Here is a 21,847-nt window from a genome sequence, read left to right as displayed (position 1 = left end):
CAATATTTCATCTTTTAAATATCACGGTTATCGTCAATACCGGTATATCACAACACCCCTAACGATGTTTACAATGTTGAAAAAAAAAAAGAAAATGAAAAAAGCCAAAGAACATGAGCAAAGAGAAAGTAGAGACAATAAAATTAATAAGATCAAATAAATAAAAAGATATCAAATATCAAACATTTCCAAAAGCTTTCACAAAGAGAAAAGTTTTAAGAGGAGATTTAAAAGAAGCTAGAGACTTAATGTGTCTGAGTTCAGTAGGCGGAGAGTTCCATAGTGTGGGGGCTATAGCAAAAGCCTGATCACCCTTAGTCACAAACCATGATGTGGAAGTAACCAGCAGGCCTTATAATGGCCGAGAGGCATGGCATGAGTCTATCAGCACAGTAATAGTGAGAAGTGTCAGGTTATAATGACCACACTGTGCAACTGCATGAATATGATAGGGAGTTACTTGTCAGCTGGTAGCCAAACAACTGTGGAAGAGCCAGTGATCATGAAGCATGAAAGGAACAGATGATGCAAGCCGAACTTCAGTGATCTGCCTGAACTACACTACGCTTCATTTGTGCAGTCTCTGACTCAGTAGTCCAAGAAAATCAACACAATAAAACAATAAAAAGATGACATATTGTTAAAACTAATAATAATAATAATAATAATAAAAACAGCACACAAATACAATAAAATCTGATCTGACTAAATCCTGAGGGAATTGAAAATCTGCATGACCGGAAAAAAATCTTTTCTTTAGTGTTCAGGCTAAGAAAGAAAGTTCTATGGTGTATGTGTGGAGGTGGATGCAGTGTGGTGTGGATAAAGACAAAGCTGGTGTAAGTGATGGGTTCTAGATGCCCTTCACCTACCTCTAAAAACAAACAACTCATACCCATAAACTTTGATAGAGAAGTTTGCTCCACAGTGGATCACAGAGGTCATTTATCCACCCGGTATTGTCCTGCTGTGGCACTGCAGCCCAATTATTTTTCAAATATTAAAAACGGGGCCTGAAGAGGAACATTCTAACTCAAACCTCGAGTCTCATTAGGTCTAAAACAAGCCACCTGCTCACGTTGACAGCAGGTGACTACAAGGCAGGCAGGTCTGTGTCACCAGGAACCTCCAGAGCTCCCGCCTGAGCTCCCCCCGTCTGGTAACATGCTGTGACCCCCAGCTGTATTAATTATCCCATCCAATGTTGTCAGCTAATTAACTGACGTTTAACACAGGAAATGGCTGGAGCAATTCCACGCAATTAATCAGTGTTGAGGAATAAATTAAAAACTCTTCCTAAACATGATTACTGTTGAGGGTCTGCATTCAAAATTGAATTTTAATTGAACGTCAAATGTCATATTTGAGTTATGGTTGAAAACAGAAATGGATGTAGGAGACACTCATGTATTTACACAGCAAGCTACAGCTCTAATAGAATTCCTGCAAATGAAAAGACCCTTGACAGAAGATAAGAGCCTAAATTCAACCTGTTGAAGTAACTATTAGAAAATGCAATTATGTTTTATAAAAGGGCATCATGTGCATGTACAATGAACATGTTGTACAATTGTGAAATCACCATTTTATATTAACATAAAACCGAAAATTTGAAACTGCTAACAGCATCAATAGACCAGTCAGCCAGACTGACATTAAAATATTTTAATAATAACAATATTGTGAAACATTAAAACATCTACTTCCTGAAAATAATGGCTTAACATGAAGGTCAGAAGACATTAATTGCCTGTTCCCACTAAAGGAACCTTTCCACGGGCCCAGGAACCATGTCAGGAACATTACTATACCTGCATTTCAGTCAGAAGAAACTAAATTGCCTCAGTTCCTCAGCAAGAGTTCCTTTTCCCAAACAGTTCCTGTTCTGGGGGTAGTACTTTCTGATGGCCTAGGAACTTCTGAATTGGAGTTACAGTGCTGAACTTTTGCTGAATGCACAACCCTTGTTGATGCTACAACTTGTGTACACCTTTCAGGGCCAAATGAACCTGCAAGGTGCCCTGGGGCAAAAAGTAAGCGGTGGGCTGTTGTCATTTTACCAAATGGGTAATCCAGCCATGACAGCTTCATTCACACAGCAAGCAGCACTGGGTTCAACTAGAAATCATTAGGACAACAGAGGCATATTTCTTGTAATGTTTATTGTAATTGTTTATTAAAGTTAGGCCGTCAGCTTCCTGACTAGACTAAAAAGTGCAAGATAAAGATAGCGTATGCAAATGACCAAAGAACTAGCAAGAGAAACAAAAGAGAGGATGAGAAAAACAAAATAAAATAACCACAATTATGTAGAGTTAGAGAATTATGCAGAATATTGCTAATTTGGAGACAGGTTTTCTCAAATTCTCAATCTCCCTGTTCCACTTCTGCTTGTCCCGTTTGCATCCATTCATTACATCAATTCAAATATCAAGCATAATTTGCCCCTCATGGTTCTTCAGATGTGGTAGAAATACAAATGGGAATGTGCAAAATCAACCTTGTCCCATAGAAGTTGCATGTATATGCTATTAATTATCACCAGCCCACCGTATTAGGCTTATTATCAACATAATGAACAAATGTCACATGTTCATACTAAATACATCTGCAAAATGTACAAAGACTACAAACTTTATTTGTTTTCCCTGTAATATCAGCTAAAGCATGAATGTTTTTATGGTTCTGTTTAGACACAGCACTTCGGTGAGGTCAGGGAGAGGGTAAGGGGGTTAGGGTTATTTTGGTTAAATATTGAAAAAAGTCAACATAGACAGTACATTTTTACTTTTTCACTATTTTATAAGAAACATGATCTTTCCTTTATCTTTAACCAAAGTGTCAGACTAAAACAAGAGGCATTTAGTAGTACATTAAGGTAATTTGAGGGAGAGACAAGGTTGTGACAAAAGGGATTTTTAGGTTTTTAGGTGGCTTCATAGTTCTCTACTCAAAGTCTGTATAAAGGAAAATCAGAGATTTCTTTTGAAACACATTATACATGTTAGAAAATAATTGCTGAAAACGAGCCCTGCAGAAAGACTGTGAGCTATGTAGTAACGTTACTGAATTGTGGAGTTAGAGCATTCAACTGTTTCTCACAGTTTCTGTGTTCCTGGTTTTGTTGGGCATGTCTAAAAAGGCTGCACCAAGACATAGAGGTGTCGGCTGGGAGTGTAGCCTATTGTAATTGCAATAATTGCAAGCTTAGCATTTGCATCCTGAAGTATGCTGCAGTCACAACAGTAGATATAAACTCTCTGGGCAGATAGAAGGTCTACACTTAATTATGAGATATTCTAGGTTAACAGAGCAATGCCTCTGTATAATGGCATTGTCCGTACGCTAAGCTTTAATATAAACGCACAGTCCTGAGGATGTAGCAGGACAGTAGCTCAATGGCGCTATTGGGGACCCTTCTGTTAAGCCATGTTTCCAAAAAAGTTGCAGTCCATAATCCTTTTATGAGTGGTCATCCACAGTCACAATTCAGCCATTTTGTTCACCAGAGACTGTACATTGGCAAGGAAAATGCTGGGTAGAGATAGCCTGGATGTATAAAGAGAACTGGGTACAGCGTCGGAGGCGTGGCCCCGTTCATCCCTGTTAAAGTTGCTCAGTGGCGCATGAAGCCAAAAAAGTTTGACTTCCACGTATAAAATTACCCAGATCTTCCGGGATCATTGGGCTGCTCGTGCAGCGCTGTTGCAGGAGCCGCACCTGTGTAAGTTAGCGGCCCTCTCTGCCTCTGTCCAGTCTCACCCTTGCTGTCTTGGGCTGTGCTGCAGACGCTACTCTGGTGCCTTTGCCGTCAATAGAGATGTACTCCTGCAGCTGCGGTTCCAGCTTCTTGCCGGCGCTACCGAACAACAATTTAACTTTAACTACTCATTTAAATTATATTTTTACTGAAATAAGTTCACATGTACCTACAAAATAGGTGCCGAATTAAACAGTGGCTCCTAGTGTTACTTTATTTTTTTAAATATCATGCATTTTGCTTGTCTTACACCTACAAACAAGTAGGTGTAAGACAAACAACTATTTTCAATTATAGATTTTTAAGGAAGTTCAGCATGAGTGTTGTCAAGTTCAGAGGCTCAGAGATTGTTCAGTTGGGGGCACAGTTTCAGCTCCTTCAGCGGACATGCCCCCAGCCTTTCAGAGCTCAGAACACTGCTTGTTTTTCCATGATTTTTAAACCTAATTTTTTTGGCGATATTTTTAATCAGTCAAATTTGGCTGGGTGGTTATAGCACCTTTTTCTGTGATGTGAAAAACTCAGAACACATTTATTATTGCTTTACACAGACTTTAAATTATTAAATTATTAAAGTGATTGATTAATTGACCATACACAAGGCAGGGAAATACAGTGAGAGAGCCTTGCAAAAGCATGAATTAAAAGAAAAAACTCCTTCAGCAGTTTGGCAAGATTTACCCATCTGGTTTTTGTCATAAATAAAGAATATTCAATAAATCATGGAATTATGCAACTGTTGAGTAAAAAAATATAATCACCATTTTAAAAACAGACACAAGACAAGCAAGTTTATCCACAACCGGAAAGTACAGTACTTTCCTTCAACATTCTGTAATGCGCATTTGATGAAACTTTCACTTCTTTTTTTTTTATGTATATTATGATGAAGTTGAATGTTGAACAGCGATGTCAACACATTAAAAGTAATGACAGAGACATATAATGTAGAGGGAGACAGGGAGACAGAGAAGCACTTAGGAAAAGAGAACCGTAGAGACTGACAAAGCAGAATGTGATGTGACAGGAAGTGTTATGTGGTTGCAACCCTCTTGGCAGGGAAGTGCAGCTAAAGTGCAGTAACATCAACGGGTGAAAGCACAGCACAATCAAGGTTTGTAGTGATTTAGCAAGTGTGCGAAATGACACGTGTGTGCGTTTGTTCAACTACATGCCAGTGACGCAGATTGATCACACTGAAGAAAAAGACAAAGGTGAAGAAACTACTATGTCAGCATTAACTGTTTATTTTTTTCCCCCCAGGGACAGGGAAGGGAGAGACAGAGGGGACTTGATGACAAAGCTGGTGAAATGATGAGCTGTAGATGCCCTTCACCAACCTCTGAAGATGAAAAACTCAGACCAGGAGCTGTTGATAAAGAGACTTGTTCTGCAGAAGATCATGAAGGTATTTCATCGTTTATCCTCCATCTCTGCTGAATAAGTACTGCAGGTGCCACTAAAGATGATTCCTTCTTTCTTTTACATATAAATATTCTCTTAACTCAAAACCCATGCCCTCCAAAAGACTTGCACCCAGAAGCATCCTGATCATTCGTATTATCTACTGGGAGGAATTTAAATCTTACATCTTTGCTGAGACAACTACTTATGCAACAAGCAGTTAAACTTACATCCGTATGAGTGAGAAGTCAGTGAAATCTTCTCTGGAAAATCCTGAAATGCCTGAAATATTACCCTGATTAGCCCAAACTCCAATAATCCAGCTAGCAGTTTGCTATTTCTCCATACAGTGACCAAAAGAAGACCAAAAACATATTCAGCCATTAAATCCAGCTCTCCCTGCACTCAACAATTAAAAATGTAAAGGGGCAACTAGCCAACAATCTAAATCAAAAATATATTCTATTACTAATTTGGAGACATACCCTCAGGACTAGAGTAATGCCATCAAAACAATCACATTATATCATAATCTAGAATTATCACAAATATATTTAAAAAAAAAACAATTCTTAAACTATTTCCTCCATACATCTAATCTAATTTGGCCACGTATGCTTATCTTGCAAGTACATATTGAGTTGTACCAAAACTTCACATGTCTCATTCCCTGAGTGCATGACACTTTCAGTTACATATAATAATCCGGATTGTGATGAAGAAAGTTGATTTTCGTATCATTTATGGCTGCAACATATGTTTACTGCTTTAACGGTCAAACAGGTGTGCGGAACTCTTCCTTTAGCTCAATTTGTGCTGTTTGTATAATTCCGCTTATACATGTTATAAATATTCAATTGTGTCAGCTGATTAGACTGTGCCAGACAAACTACTTTAACTTATGAATGTTGAGGAGTCTACCATATGGATGTTTCACAGTAGAAATTTACACACACATTTAAGCAGCATACTGATGCTTCAGTATATTGGAATTGGTATCTCATATGGTGTGTTTTACATTCTGACTGAAAGCAGAGTACTGGGTGTTTCTATGCTTGCTGCATCAACAGTTCCCCAAGTGGGACAATAAATTAGATTGGAACTTGAACTTATTTGCAAATGAAACTGTTTTCAGGCTGTGTTCATTTTATTTTTTCTTTCTCAATTCTATATTTACATTTGTTCATGTAGCATCAGGTTACGTCATTGTTCCAGTTTTATTAATATGTACGAATACAAAGTTAATGAGTTAGAGCTTCAAATTGAATACTGCCGCATATAAATGGCTGATTCTAGCCTATTGATGTAATTATGCAAATAAATCCCACAGTAGTATAACAACATTATCTTTTTCTTTCTATTTTCGAATTATACAATTTCATGATATCCTACGGCGTTGGTAATATTTTTCTTAAGATCCGTTTCAATAAATCTCATTAAAGTTGCTACAGAATCATGAGAAGAGAGGGAAAGATGCAAAAGCAGGGATTAAAGAAAAAATAAAAGTTAATCGATTTATGGGTTAGAACTTTTGCAGTTAGCATGTTGTCTATACAGTATCCAAAACACAACAAAAATATATTTGTGCTGCTTACCAATTATTTCACCAGACAAATTAAATAAAAAAGTGTCAATACCATCTGGAGGCCTTCTACCATCTACATTATTTTTACTGATTAGAAAATTCTCACATTTAATACTTTTTACCTCACAAAAAAGACACCAGTTATTTTTACAATTCTGGCACCAAATCATTCCTGTGAACCATGACTGTTGTGCTCAAGAATTCACTCCAGAATGTGTCTCAGCGATGAATAAATTATAGCCCCCGCATGTTTTTCAAAGTAAATACATGCTGAATAATTGCTGCGCTCCAACACACTGTGCATCTCCCCTCCCCTTAAAAACAGTGACACCGTACTCACTGCCTCATCTTGTCCAATCTGTGCCACTGAAACACAGGGCTGTTGTTTGAGGATTTCGTCTCGAGAATCATTGGGGGAAACACGAGGGCCCCTGAAGGCATGACCTTCCCTCACTGCCACCAATTATATCAAGGCCTTATAAAATATAGATTATGTGCCATCTCTTTGCTGACATATCTAAAGGCTTGCAGCGTGGGGAATGTGCGGAGAGGCTGTGGGTAAAACCCGAGGGGAGGCCAGGTTGAATATGACAAGATGAGGGGAACACAGTAATACAAAGGATGACCTTGATGAAGAAAACTTGGCCAGCCCTGGCTAAGAAAAGAATAAATAAAGAAGTTCACTTCCAGAAGACTGTGTGATCAATTCAGTTCTAATCAAGGTTCTACATATTAAAATGCACTGATTGCAATGATATTCATTACCCTAAACTGCAATCTGGACCAATAACCATGTATTATTAATGGATAGGAGCTGAGTTTGGAACAATTGGCATTTAACTTTGTGTCTTAACCTTTCAGCATAAATGTCAAGTCAAATTCTAATAGAAAAAGTTTGAAGTTCATCCAACAGTGATTTCATACATTTCAGTTCAAGTGTGTTTCTGGGTCCATATATATTCAAACCCTGAAGCACAGTGTGAAAGACGATCAGAGATTAGATTTACAAAGTTTCTTGGAAAGATTTCACATTTCACGGGGAAGCATGATAGAAAATCATGAAAGCTTTACAAGTCTCGCCTTTGCTTTCTCACACACATGCACACAAACCAAAAACTAAAGTGAAAAGGGACGCGCCAGTGGCAAGATGCTCCTGGGATATAATTGGCAGTGGTGCAAGACAACAAATCTTGTCAATAAAAAAAAGAGCTTTCTTTCCACTTACTTCAAGGAACTGAATTTTGCCCAGTTTTGTAATCAAATATGACGTGCTGTTCTCAACATGAACTTTTGCATGGGGGTCCACAGGCTTTTGGACTAAGTGCATCATGCTTACAAAATTGATGATGTAAATGTTCTAAAACTACATAAAAACAGGATTAACTGCATGAAAATAGGATGACGGTGCAGAACAGATACAAGATTTAAAAACAACAACTTCCTACATTGGCACTGAATGTTGGTATTGGAATCAAATTATGGTGTGCAGAATTGTCCAATATGAATGCTAATACTAGGGATCCTGGGCTGTTTATTATGCTAGGTGCAGGGGTAGATGGGTACAAATTAGCTGTGGGCCCCTGCTGAGTGCCCTCATACACAAATTCCCCCAACCATTTTTCCCAGAGTTCCAGACACCAACCAGCACTGGAATGACACCCAGCCAAAAATGCTGGAGCCACCTTAGGGCACTTATTGTGTTGTAATGGTGTATTTTACCAAACCAATTTGCTATAAATCTAATTACCACAAAGTAACTGCCAAACTGAGAACCGGGGACGCTGAAGGTCTGGGACCCCAGCATACATTGCCCCTTTGCGCAGTAGGTAGTCTGACCACGTTTACCAAAAAGTACATTACATTAAAAAAAGTCCTCCCTGTCTCTCTCTCTTTTGAAACTTTTACACTGAGCACCTTCACTCTTGTGTCAGCGATTTCTCCAAACCTATAAGCATAAATCCTTGGCTTTGATGACAAATGACAGGGGGTCGGCTGCAGAGCCGTGGTGACTGGCAGGGTTGACGATTTCACCTTTGGCATTCTCTTGTGTTATATCCGTCTGGACATACAGCTACATGGACGCGCATTCAAAGACACAGATGTGATGTGTGTGTTGCAGATAGCACAGGCAGTGTCATTATACGGTCGCTAGCGGAGGAGGAGAACAGTCACGTCCCCCTGCTGCCCTTTTCCCCTCCACCAATGGATTCCCCCGTCCCCTGCTCTGCTCACCCTGTGAATGGAGACTGCAGAGAAAAATGGCTGTCTCCCACTCATTTGTTGGGTCCTCTAAAGGTTTTTGTTCTTTGCTTCCTGCCTTTTATCCCCCAAATTTCATTGTCTTTCTTTCCATCTTTCATACTCTCTATTGTCTCTTTTTCTCCTTCGTTTTTCTTTGTCTTTCTCTTCTGTTCTGATCAGTTATCTCTCAAGCGCCATCTTAGGGGAAATCTGCTTAGCAGCCTTGAGCATACTTGCTTTCCAATTAAATCAAGATGTATTTGCCTTTCAAAAGCCTCCCTTTCCTCATGCTTTCTCCCATCGGAATAATTGATGGAGGTCTCTGGCCTCATGATGAATGGCTTCCAAGCCCGGAGATGAATAGGAAGATGAATGATTTCACCCCTGTGAGGGCCGGAGAGGGCTGGAACAAGGAGTGCTGGTATTGTGACAAATACACTGACCACAGCAACCGAACCTGGACGAATCAGCAAGGGACGGAGGGGTGGCATGCGCTCATCGTGGCTCAACAGACGTTCCTCTTGCTGCCGCCGCCTCCACACGTGTGTCTGCCCCATGGACAATTACCTGAGCCTTGCAATTAACTGCAGGCGCAGGGATAATGCCGACAGCCTGCCAGGAGACGAGTGTAAGTGGCGGTGAATCAGCTAGCTGGGGCTTGAGAGCGCTGTGTTGGACGGTTGTGTTTGTGCACTCAGTGGAAATGTTGAGGCCAAGAGAACAGGTGCAGTAAGGTGAGAAGATGCCCCAGGTGACTTCTCATGGATGTTGTCGCCACTTTCTCAGCCAAGATTTCTAAGCTGAAACAAGATTTTCCTGTGCCTTCACACAGCTCGCTGTCATACAGCTGAGAGGTAGCAAATGTTTATAAGAATGAATTCAATGAGCGTATAACGGGCCATCTGTTTAAAAGGGCCAATAAGTAAGATTGTTACTGCCCCGAAGAACATAATGACCATAACATATCCACATAGGGGGGTGACAAGACTGTTGATCAGTACCAATGAGTTGATTATGCTGCCGGCTGGTGAGTTTTTGGCTTCCAAAAACTTTCTGGCCTTAACTGTTTTGGGACAAAAACTTGTTCCTTCCCATTTAAGGTGCCAAAACTGAAAAGTACTGTTGTTACAATAGTCTGCAAAGAGACAGGGAGGGGTGTAGCTGCATGTTAGTCCTACATTCACCCCCACCTTTCAACATCTTCAGGTGATCTTCATTTTTGCTACTTGAAATACCCAGCTCTGATTATTACAATTCTTTAGTTAGTTGATTATCAAGGTTAACAAAAATCATATGTAATTTATCTTTAAATGAACAAAAGAGATAAATCTAAAACAGTGTTTCTCAAACTTGCTCCTGGAGACTCACATGTCTTAATTTTCCATCTGACGTTTTCCGACACCTGAAATTTTTAGGGTAATCCAGAGTTCTATAATTTAAAAAAGTCCTGTAATTTAGTTTAACTTTAAAGGTTTAAATGAAAACACAATTATCCCTGTGATTAAACGTCATGCGGTCAAAAAAAGCAAAGCACAAGTCAGGTGAATTTACTGAGACAATGCAGAGATTGTACTTTGTTTATCTTTTCCTAAAGGCTATGTCAGACATTGTTGGAAATTTTTTTTTCAGTCAACGTTGGTGAGGACCAACTTGTGATCACTTTTTCATAACTCTGCCAATGCAGGTGATTTGTGAGACATTTTGGAGGAAATGATTCATTTGGGAAGATTTCTTTGTAACTGAGATGTAGTGAATGTTAATATCATACTCCCTAATAATTATAATAGACCCTTTTCACGGCAGACATTTTGACATTTTTCAAAGCAGGAAAAGCACAGGTGGAATAAATAACATTAATGATGGCTGCATTCCATTTAGGGGCTGTGGTATTGTGTGGGCTCACTCACTGACATGGCTTTCTGGAAAAATTAATGGAATGGAGCCATCATTAATGTTATTATTTACACCTGTGCTTTTCCTGCTTTGAAAAGTCAAAATGTCTGCCATCAAAAAAGGTCAATAGGCAAGTACATAAGTGAGTCATATTAAACTGAGTGACAAATAATTAGTCTGTGTCCATTTTAATAGATATCTTGTTTTCTAAACAAGTTTTTAAGGCAACATAAAGTAAGTTATGTAAAGTAAGTCAGGAACAAACAGGACCGACTGTTGCTGTCTAAAGTTTCTGGTGAATCAATCAAAACTCTGAAAGGTTATGTAATGTCTGGAAAAAAAAAAAAAAATCACAATGTGTCCAACACAGAAAAAACTGACAAGTGATCATATGACCTGAATGACATTTACCAGAACACAACAGGTACACTAGTATGTATTCCAGGGTTGTTGTTAAGGATTGTATTATAGTGTAAACAGTTATTGTATTTATCCCCTGTACAAAAATAAGTAGATGGCCAGAATATGAACTCAACTATGTAACCCATTTGTTATGCCTGAAGCACTGTTGGGTGCATTTATGGACACTGAGTGAATGCTTGTCAGCTTTCATGAGGCATTTATATGATACTTGCATCATTTCTGACAAGGCGGTGGAACAGTGTGTCAGTTTATTGGGAAAAATAAGAGCTCAAGGCTAGTGCCTTCCTCCGTCACACCATCCAACACTGGCACAACACTGTGATGAAGCTATTGTCATATTTTTTATATATATATATATATATATATCCGTGTGTGTGTGTGTGTGCGTATTATATTGAGATTACTGTATTTGCCAGTGTTTGATACACTGGAGTCAAATTTACTATTTTACAACAAATTTTTCCAAGTTCTTCAAGTATCTTCAACCAGTGATTAGAAATACAGAATTGTTTGTGGGCAGCAACGTTTTATTTTTATGTTTACCACTACCACTACAACTAACCTTCAATAGCTTTGTTACATGTAAAACCTCGACAGCCTTTATTCATAGTTTTAGTTTCATAATTTTTAATTGAATTGATTAACAGGAAGATAACAATACATTGGATTTTCTTTACATGGGGCTTTTTCACATTTTATTAGTGGAAATCAAAATGAAAATAATGTGGGTGATGGTTGAAAATCTACAAATGGCATATCAAACATTCATTCTTGACCTTGAGAACAGAAAGAAAACAACAGCTGTTGTTGTCTTGCTTAACTATAAGTTTTTGTTATATGTTTAGAAGAAAATGGACATTTTAACATCCAGTCCCCCTGCTTCCAGTCTTCACCTATCACCTGCTGGCTCTAGCTTCATATTTAGTGTATAGACATGAGAGGGTTATGAGTTCAATTTTTCAGACAGCAGAAATTACAGCTGAAAAGTTAGAAAGATAAGATTAGAGGAGAACACTGGGGGATGCATGCTGGCAAATTCATGGGAGCTGTAGTTTTTTGAGTACTAACAAAGTGCTGTTCAAATTAATTCATTTTAAATCAGAAAGGTTTCAACTTCTAATAAAACCCCATATTTCCCTTTTTGGCTGATGAAAGAAACTCTCAGTTAGAAATTGCACTGGGTCATAGAAGCTAGAGGAAAATAGAGTAGCCCAGATGTGACACTGGATTTTCACATCTTTCCACGAATCACCACATTGTACTTTCCATATACCTTCCAGCATCAGGCATCAGTTCACTTGGGTTGGAAAACTGCAACACTGTGTCCCAGAGTACACTGTGTGCTTCTAAGGAACTCTGCTGGATTCTTTGAAATGATATCTCCATTCATGATATTACTCTTCAATAGAGCCCACAGCTGCTGCATCAAAGGCCCAACACAGAGGCACAAGAGGCGGAGTGCTGCTGTGTTATGCTCTGTTCTGGGCCGTGTGCACTGTGAGCCCAGGGGCGATGCAGGGATAAAAAAAGGTTTGAGCTGTGCAGGCAGAGGGGGGGGGGGGGGGGGGCAAAGGGGGGGACAGGGGGCTCAGGAACGTGACAGCAGAAGATCCATTTAGATTAGAGTTTTAATATCCTCCGAAGTTTCCAATAAATGGCAGTTGGATCCAGTGCTGCTCTGTCGCCATTTGATTGTCCATCACCTTGGACGTAACCTCCTATGATGTGGTTTTGAATTGCTGCTGCGACTGGCCTTGTATCTCTGCTGTTATATCAACAAGCGATAAACCCATCCTGCAATCTGCTGCTTTCTACATTGCAAGGCAATTCAGAGGCAGTTACACAGGTGTTTGGAGTAAGCTTAGCAAACAGTCTGCCTGAATGAAACATTTCCAGGAAATATGCTGAAATATAATTATTCATTTTATACTTTCCATTGTGGTACTCTGAACTGCACTCCAAGCATGAAGCAAAAGGTTATTAGTTATGCAGGCAGAGAGGAGGAGGATATCCCCTCCATTACAAATGCACTTTATAATGTTTCTACATGTTCTCCAACTTCAATGCCAGACTGAAAGGTAAAAAATACAGGAAATATTATCCTAAGTCATATTGGAGTGGTTCTTTATGGACAACTTTCCTGTCAAACGGATTGTTTTCCTCTTCAGCTAGTCAATCAAACACTCATACCATATGATTGCTCGAGATATTTTCAAACATTTAGAAAAAAAAAAGAAAAGAAAAGAGTGAGGTCAGAAGATAATGAGGCATCCAGATGGACTGATACAAATCTTTGGCCTTCTGAAATTGCTTGATTTATAGCAAGCCAAGGATTTTTCTTCTTTTTTCCCCTCCCCATTTCTGTGTTAATGACAGCTGTTTCACGCTGGACAGCTGTATGCTGTTCAAACATTGCTGGCATGTGCTGCACTAGTAATGAAGAGAACAGCAAGCTGGCTTCTGATGCCATCGACTAATGAATCCTGACAGTGGTGGTACATCATTATTTTGCTAATGTGCTACCTATTTTTCCCTTCACGTTCATTATTGACTTGGACAGTGAGCTGAGGAGTCTGACCTCCCTAATGTTGCTTAGTAACAAAGAATCTTGACTTCTGTGACTCTGGAAAACCTAACCAAACATGAGGTGCAAAATTCAATTTTCGAAAAAAGAGACTTGATACGAAAGGGACCCGAGGATAATAAGAAACAATTTTAAAAAATATGGTCAAGCTAAACAGACCCAAAATAGACACCAACACTGGCAGCAGAATGATGTTCCCCAAACTAATGAGCAATCTTGCCTAAAAAATTGCTCTCTTGCTTTGATGATTGTAATACACCATGTAATCAGAGCTTCCATTGAGTCTGCTTGGATCCACTCGGGTATAAGACATATTGAAACACAGTCATAAGACTCAGAGCAATAGAAGTCTACTTGGGCCCATTTACACCCAGTATCCCCAGGAATTTAATTTACCCATATTGGACGACTCCCAACTTCAGATACCTACTTCCAATACCAACTTTCAATGCTGATATGGGAAGTAGTGTGCTCCACATGTAGCCTGGTGGAAAATAAAGGTGTGGAGGTCGGAATGGTGGATGGGTGGCGCATCTAACTTTCATGCAGGACACCAGAGATCACACCCTGCCATAGATCTGGAATTAACATCAGCCTTTTAATGAACCGTAACAATGACGTTGCCCAAAAACATCGGTATTTCTCTACATGGATGCAGAGAAATGTTGTCATTGAAGGTTTCTGTCTGGCAATAAGGTTGTATAATTTGGTCACGGCCAAAACTGGGTCCTGAGTCAAGTCTCAGAGTGGCAGAGTGCCCAAACATTGTAAATGACTAAAATGTCAGAATTTATATGCAGAAACCTATTCATATAGCAATTCACTCTGGTTTTCAAGCCCTGAGAAGTTGACTTTTTTTTTTTTTTGAGAAATGAAAATTTCTGACAGGCAAATGATGAAGTGCTATGGTGCAGCTGTGAACCAGCTGCATAAACTATGAAATATGGTTTCTTACCTGTGAGGTATTCTGGGTCGGGCACAGGGTCCGACAGCTCCTCGTGGCACTGAACCTCTGTTGGCACCGATGCTACCACCATGCCATCTGGGAGCTGCTGCTCGATGCCTCGGGCAAAGTTCTTCTGCCTGGTGTGAAGACAGAGACGATAGGAGGTTCTATTTAAATACACGAGTAACTCAGTTGTCCAACATGGGGAGAAGGAGGGAGACAAGAAGGGAAGGAGGGAAATAAAGAAAGAAGAGAGATAAATATAAATGGATGAAGAGAGGCAGGTGACATAAAAATACATCAAATGTTACAGTCATCCAAATTCTCTCAGCCCAACCATCCTTTTGGAATCTGAGAATCAACTAGATATTGATACAATGAGAAAAACAAAGTGATCGTCAGACCTAATTCCCCAAATTCTGCCTTATGCTCAAATGTAGATATATCAATAGTTACTGTGCAGATTGACCTCTAGCTGTTCTTAAATTTGTAAGAGTACAGAGTACATCAAAGATGCATAAATAAGTGTATGTGTGTGTTTTTCATATGAGACAGATTGTAAAGCATTACTTTCTGGCAGATCATTAAGGGAAAATCAATACAAAGTAACAATTATGCAGGACTTGTATGTATTGAAGAGACAAAGTCTCACATTAGGCATGTCATATTTCATTAAATTTGATTGTTCTGCTGATACGTGATTCATCTTCTGTCTGAGAGCTGATGTCCTCATTTGTCTGTTGCCAGGAGTGACTCTTGGTTGAACTCACTCATTTTGTCTGCTCCATCATTCTTTGTCTCAATGCTAGGTAGGTTCACAACAAGGTTCCACAACACAATGACTTCAATAAATCAGTAATTTAAGTCATCCATGTGTCTCAGGACCAAAGCTGATGAGAATTTATGTTTATTTTACTCCTGCAGGGATCTCTAGTCCTGTGATTATTTTACATTTTTAAACATTCTAAGCAACCTTGTACATTAACAGCTGCATTTAACAGCCAGAAGTAATTGTTGTGTTAAAAACTGTCACTTAAATCTGAGTCGTGTTTCTGGCCACCTGACAAATGGAAGTCCACTGTTCACTCTCCTAGATCTGTTTTGGTCTGAACTAACCTCTGCTCCACTATGCTAAGCTAACTGTGTCTGCCATTTGGTGCTGAGCAGATAGTGTCGGTTTATCTGAGCTTTTACACTGAAGATAGCTGTTGTTTCTTCCATTGTTGACATTAGTAATTTGTTTTTGACTTAGATCCTGTAGTTACTTTTATATTGTTTATTTTGGTAAAATGTCATGTAGGCAAAGACATTGAACACACTGATATAAAACAGAAATATTATTTCAGCAAGCACAGGCTCATGGAACTTTTTGTCTGTTGTCAACGTTCTAATTGTATTGTATGACATTTTTACAGCATATGAGTTATTACATAAACATGTTTAGTTCATGTTCAAATGATACTGACAATGCCTTCATACCTACTGTAACAGCCTTTGTTCAACCATTGTGTTATCTCTCTCCCTGTGTGTGGCCCATGAACCTATTGTTAGGAGCAAGTTTATATATGTGTGTGTACTGTCACACCCGATGTGTGTGTGTGTGTGTGTGTGTGTGAGAGAGAGAGAGACAGTACACACACATCGAACACCGAGCCTTTGATGAGAAGAACACAGGAGAACACAAGGCCACTTTTGGAACCTTCAATTAAAAAGGTAGTCCATAATTTTGGTATTGGTTGTTATTACTTTGGACTATGAATGATTGTTGTGTTAAATTGTGGGTGGAAGCAAACCGTTACAACCTTCAATTATTCATAAATAATAGGTGAATGGACCTTGTAGTTGTTTAGTGATAAAGAAAGTACAGTAAAAAAAAAAGTTGATTAACTGAGGAAGATCAACGAGGAGTTAAACATAACAGGGGTGTATGTACAGTGTATGTGCCTATGCGTTACCGTGCCAACGCTAATAAACGGGGGATGCTGATCTCTTTTTGATATTTAATATGAAAGTGTGGTGTTTCTGATCACTTAGCATCTTACATAGTTTGCTTCATTTTGTTGATATTCCATTGTTGTTTATGGGGTTCACTTAGGTTGCTGATGGGAAGTGAAAGTAACTTGTAACGTGCGTTACTACAAATGGATGGAGGGAAAGCGTGTAAGCACATGCACATACATAGTCATGCGCACATTTATACTCTGCAGCCCCCCTCGGTGAAATATGTTTCTGCGCACATGTATGGATAAGAATCACAGATAGGACAACCCAAACTATCAAGGGAGGACCCAGGTGGTAATAAACAGAAATGATCCTTTCAGTCAACTGCACATTTAACCAACAAGGCTGGTCTGTGAGGTTCTGTACCACAGGGATGAGAGAAGCAAGACATTTTCTGTCATAATCTAGAATCTCTGGATAAATTACTGATTCGCAGCTATTTATTTTCCTCTTCTCAAATTTCTAATGACCACTTCCTCTACGCTGAGAATATTTCCCGCCTGTAATCATATCTGACACCAGTTATTAAATGAGCAAATATGATCTAGAGCATCTCAATTAGTTGAAATGAATGGTCTTCTCAGTTGCAGGCCTTTTTAAGTCAAGTGCATTTTCTGTGATAAAAGCCTAGTGTCTTTAAAATATGCATAGTAGTAGCCATTAAAAAAGCATGAGAGGTCCTCATGGTTCACAGTGGTTTTTCATTTAATATACATCATTGTACACCATCATACACTATGTATCATTTGATTCATGCAGTGTTCTGGGCCTGAGCTGTGAAAATAAAAAAAAGGTACACAAATATTTATAAACCGCAAACTGTTGCCTTTGGGAAAGTCACAGCTTGAGAACAACAGAAGCCACTGGCTGGAGTAGAAGCAGCGCTGGAGCAGTTGCGTCAAATATCACCATTCCTATGACATTGTATTTGCATGGTCATGGCGTGGCCAGGGGTGTAACGTAATTAGAAGGAAATTGGGCTCATAAAAACATTGTTAAATTAGCTGCAGGTGATGTGAAACAAAGCTTATCTGTTAATGTGAGTGCGTGGTAAGGCACTAAACTGGGAGGATACTTCATGCATTTTGAGCTTCTCGAGTGGAATAATGATGTAAAAGTAGAATATATAGTATAATACAGTATCACTTGGTTACATATACGCATCATCAACTTGATCTGACACAGATTCTTTTGAAGATTGTTTGGGATTTTATTGACACTGGAGTCAAACATCTGTCAGCTTCCGCTGAAAGTAATTATGAATGTTTTCAGCAGTCAGTTCAACAAAGAAAACAAATTGGGAATGTAATGAGTGAATCTCTGTTGTCTTCACTGACGACGGTGCTGATTTTTATTTATTTTTCACTCAGATTCATGCTAAGTGGAATATGGGCCAAGTTACATTTTGCTGTATTCATGTCTGACAATTTTCATTGTTAATTTTGTTAAATGACGACATGTAACATTTAAGAGCCATCTGGCGCTGCGAGGATGTCATAATCCCTTTTCTTGGAGTGAAATCTGTCTTGAAGTTCGAGGAATTATTGTCAAACTGCCAAAACTTATCAAAGACGTTAACTTCCTATACAAGGAGCCGTGGAGAGGCAGCCACCTGAATGTGAAATGTGACAAAACACACTTTTCATTAACGACAAAAAAACTTTTTTTTCCCGGTTTTCTTCACGCTGAACCCCCTGAATAAGTGACTGAATAAACTCAATTTTCAGTTTTCAATAAGAACCCATCAGTGGCCACCAACAACCCCCTCCTACCCCACCCTCTCCATCAGACTGCCTTAAACACATTTCATATTTTAATTAACTGAGTCAGTGAAGGTTTCCTCTTGAGGGGGGATTTTGGGGGAGCGATACTGTACATAAACTGAGGAAGTGGGAGTCTCTGAACCAAAAAAAAAAAAAAAAAAAAGAAGCAAAGGAGAGATGCCCGTATAAAGTTGTTTGGGTGGGGTTTGTCTGGTGGGAGTGTGGTCTAATCATTGATCCCAAGCAGCCATCAGAATGGGAACAAAGGGCACTAAAATATTCATTAAAACCTGCTCTGAGCCTGTCGTGTGAAAGAGGAAAAGAGAGGACTATGGGAGGAGAGGGAGGACAGTGTTGAGAGTAATGAGAGGAGGTTAGCTTTTTAACACCTCATTACTGGAGCTCACTGACACCCAGAGAGACAGGAAGATAGAAGCCCCTGTCACAGAGCTCCGTAATATGAACCCAGATCATATCGTGTGCGCCTGGCGCTCCCCGAGATCTCACTGTGATAAGACCTTCCTCCCGGGCGTCTCGTATTTGGCTTATTTGTTACCAAAATCATCTCATTCCCCACCAGCCTGCTGCCAGTAAGGATGACTGGATATCAACTTCTCATAGACACAAGGAAATCAAACAAATACACCTTCATTTCATTTCTTTTTTTTTTTTTTTTTTTGAAATGATAATAACAAGTCTGCCTCTGAAGCAGGAGAGGAAGCTTCCTGGGGAGGGCAGGGTGTGCTTCCCCTTCCGAAAAACATGAGAAGCATTTCAGGGCTAGTGAGCTTGAAAGATGACCTGTGAGGGTGCCATGCTGGGTGGAGAGAATCAAACCAGCTCTGTGTATGTGTGTGTGTGTGTGTGTGTGTGTGTGTGTGTGTGTGTGTGTGTGTGTGTGTGTGTGTGTGTGTGTGTGTGTGTGTGTGTGTGTGTGTGTATCGAGTGTTTGTGATGACTTTCTCAGGAGCAGTTGCTGAAAGGACTTGGCTGTCTGGTAGGTGGGGAGTCCGAACACCTACTGTGGCCACGTGGCTGTGCGTATGTGTGTGTGGGTATGCATTTGTGTTCATGCCTAAGTGCAGTGGCTATTTTCTACGAGTGTGTGTGTGTGTGTGTGGGTATGTGGGTGTGTATTACGCCACTGGGCACCTGCTCACAGCACTTGCTGCTTCACTTTTATTCCCCTTCTTTCTGTTATTGCTCCAGACAGTCTAAATAGAAAAACCTTGCAGGGGCCACCAAGCAAATCCATTTTTTTCCCCCCAGATAAATAAAAGATTAACAGTGAAAACGTTGACATGGAGGGATTGTTTACAGTATTTTCAATTTTCTGTGGATGAGGAGGGTATATTGTGTGAGGTAGCAAGGTGAAGGGAATAAATAAAGAAGCGACGAAGAAGTGTACGTCTGACAGCGGAAAAGACGAGAACAGATTGCAGCATGCGTTTTGAAGAAACAGAATAAAAATGCAAATTCAAAAGAGAAGCATCATCTTCTCTTTTATCTATGGTTTGTTTGGACTGCCTCAGTGTTTTCCCCCCTTTTTTTCCAAACCTCCACTCATGATTAAACAATATCAAAATTGGACGACTTCTTTTCATCGTCATTGAATGATGGAGACAGATGCTTTGTGCCACTCCAGAGCAGTGGGGTAGGGGCTTTTGAAGAAGTGCCAGTGAACATCACATAAAGGTTTCCTTACTACCCCTCCCTCCCTGCCTCTCTGCCTCCCTTTCTCTCAAGATCTCTCTCAAGGGCAAATAGTCCATCTAATAAGGATAAGGGAGGACAGCAGGCCATGGTGCTGTTTCACTTGCATATTTTTGGTACCACTGACTTACAGTAACCCAATAATAATATGCTGCACATTCGACTTTGCACTTTCGCAGTCTCGAGTGGCTTTGAGATAACAGAATTTTCTAAAGTTTGAGAGCTTTTCTGACTATGGGTCATTTAACACAGTGTCAAGTTAACTGCACACTCCTTGGTCCTCAGTGTTACTGTCTAGTGGGAGTGGAGGGAGTGGGAGTGATGAAGAGATTGGGCTACAGAATCCAGTGTTTAGGACAGCTTCTCAAAGCTTCAGAGATTTCTCAAAAGAAGAATTATATTTGAGCCAACAAATCCGCTGCTCAGCATTTCATTTAAGCAGGAAAAAAAGGACACTTCCCTGCTGCTGTTGCTCTTTGAAGAGTATCCCACCAATTATGTCGATGGGTCTTGCAGGAGACAGATTTTTTAAATGGTCAAAATCAATGCAGCAGAAGCCCTGATAAAGACTTTTAGTTCTTAGTATGGGTCAAGTTCCTAAAAACACTGGATCCTACATTTACAAATAGGTTTAGATCTGATTGCTGCCTCCATTTTGCAAAATACCCAAATTCCTTAAGCTCTGTACATCTCAAACCTTTGAGAAGGTGCGTTAGACAGAAAGTGAAGCAAATTTTTGTTAATTGTGCAAATTAGACAGCTGGAGCACAGATGCACCCACCATGTCTGTGGGAGTGTGCCCACGTGTTTGTGTTCAGTTCAGCCTCTGGACAAACTCAGAACTCAGAAACTCTGGTTCTTTCACTTATTTTCTTCCCATCTCTTCTTTTACTTCTTGTCTCTATACGTTTATAATAACAAAGTCATAAAGCCATGGGATACATGCAAACTTTCTGTTATATATATTTTGTTTAGTTAAAACATTTTCACCTCACGTGGATGTGTCCTCCCAATGATTCTGTGTGCAATCACGTCACCTGTAAAGTTCACTTTAGCTTCATTTTTTTTCTCAACAAATAGCTCTCCTTCCTCTGGTAAACAACCGCGTCTGTCCAACTACATATCACTTGTTTGTAATGTAGACTTTCTGTTCAAAATGTGTACTTCCTGGCTTAAACTGAGATTAATCACGGGATATCACGAGAGTGATTTTATCAGACTTTTGATGTCCTCCAGAGGAGCCAAAGAAGACATGATACAACTGTTCTAACAGGCTGTGTAATGCTGTCATGACGGGTAAATTGACATATAAAATCGGCAGTGTGCCCCTTCAACAGTAACTGCCTTTAAAATGACATTTTCTTTTACTGCGACATATTGGAGACCTTTACATCTTTAAAATACAGCATTGCAATATGAAACTCATTTCCCATTACACCGTTTGAGCATCCATTTGATAATGGCCAGCAGCATAATCTTGCTTGCTGTCCAACATAAAAATTTGACATTTCATTTCATTCTCTTGGGAATAGAT

At 39.6% G+C, this 21,847-nt stretch overlaps 1 protein-coding gene across 4 annotated transcripts in view; it reads right to left on the bottom strand.

Annotated features, from left to right (window-relative positions):
- The window catches only part of astn1 (astrotactin 1), a 394,147-nt gene that overhangs the window by 183,265 nt on the left and 189,035 nt on the right, over nt 1–21,847 (bottom strand). For all 4 annotated transcript variants that reach the window (XM_067604968.1, XM_067604965.1, XM_067604966.1 and 1 more), the window contains one exon: nt 14,846–14,973. In XM_067604968.1, coding sequence (XP_067461069.1) covers nt 14,846–14,973 — 128 coding nt within the window. The remainder of the gene's footprint in view (nt 1–14,845; nt 14,974–21,847) is intronic.

Source organism: Thunnus thynnus, chromosome 12 (genome assembly GCF_963924715.1).
Source record: "Thunnus thynnus chromosome 12, fThuThy2.1, whole genome shotgun sequence".
NCBI lineage: Eukaryota > Metazoa > Chordata > Actinopteri > Scombriformes > Scombridae > Thunnus > Thunnus thynnus.
This window is presented reverse-complemented; position numbering and strand designations above follow the sequence as displayed.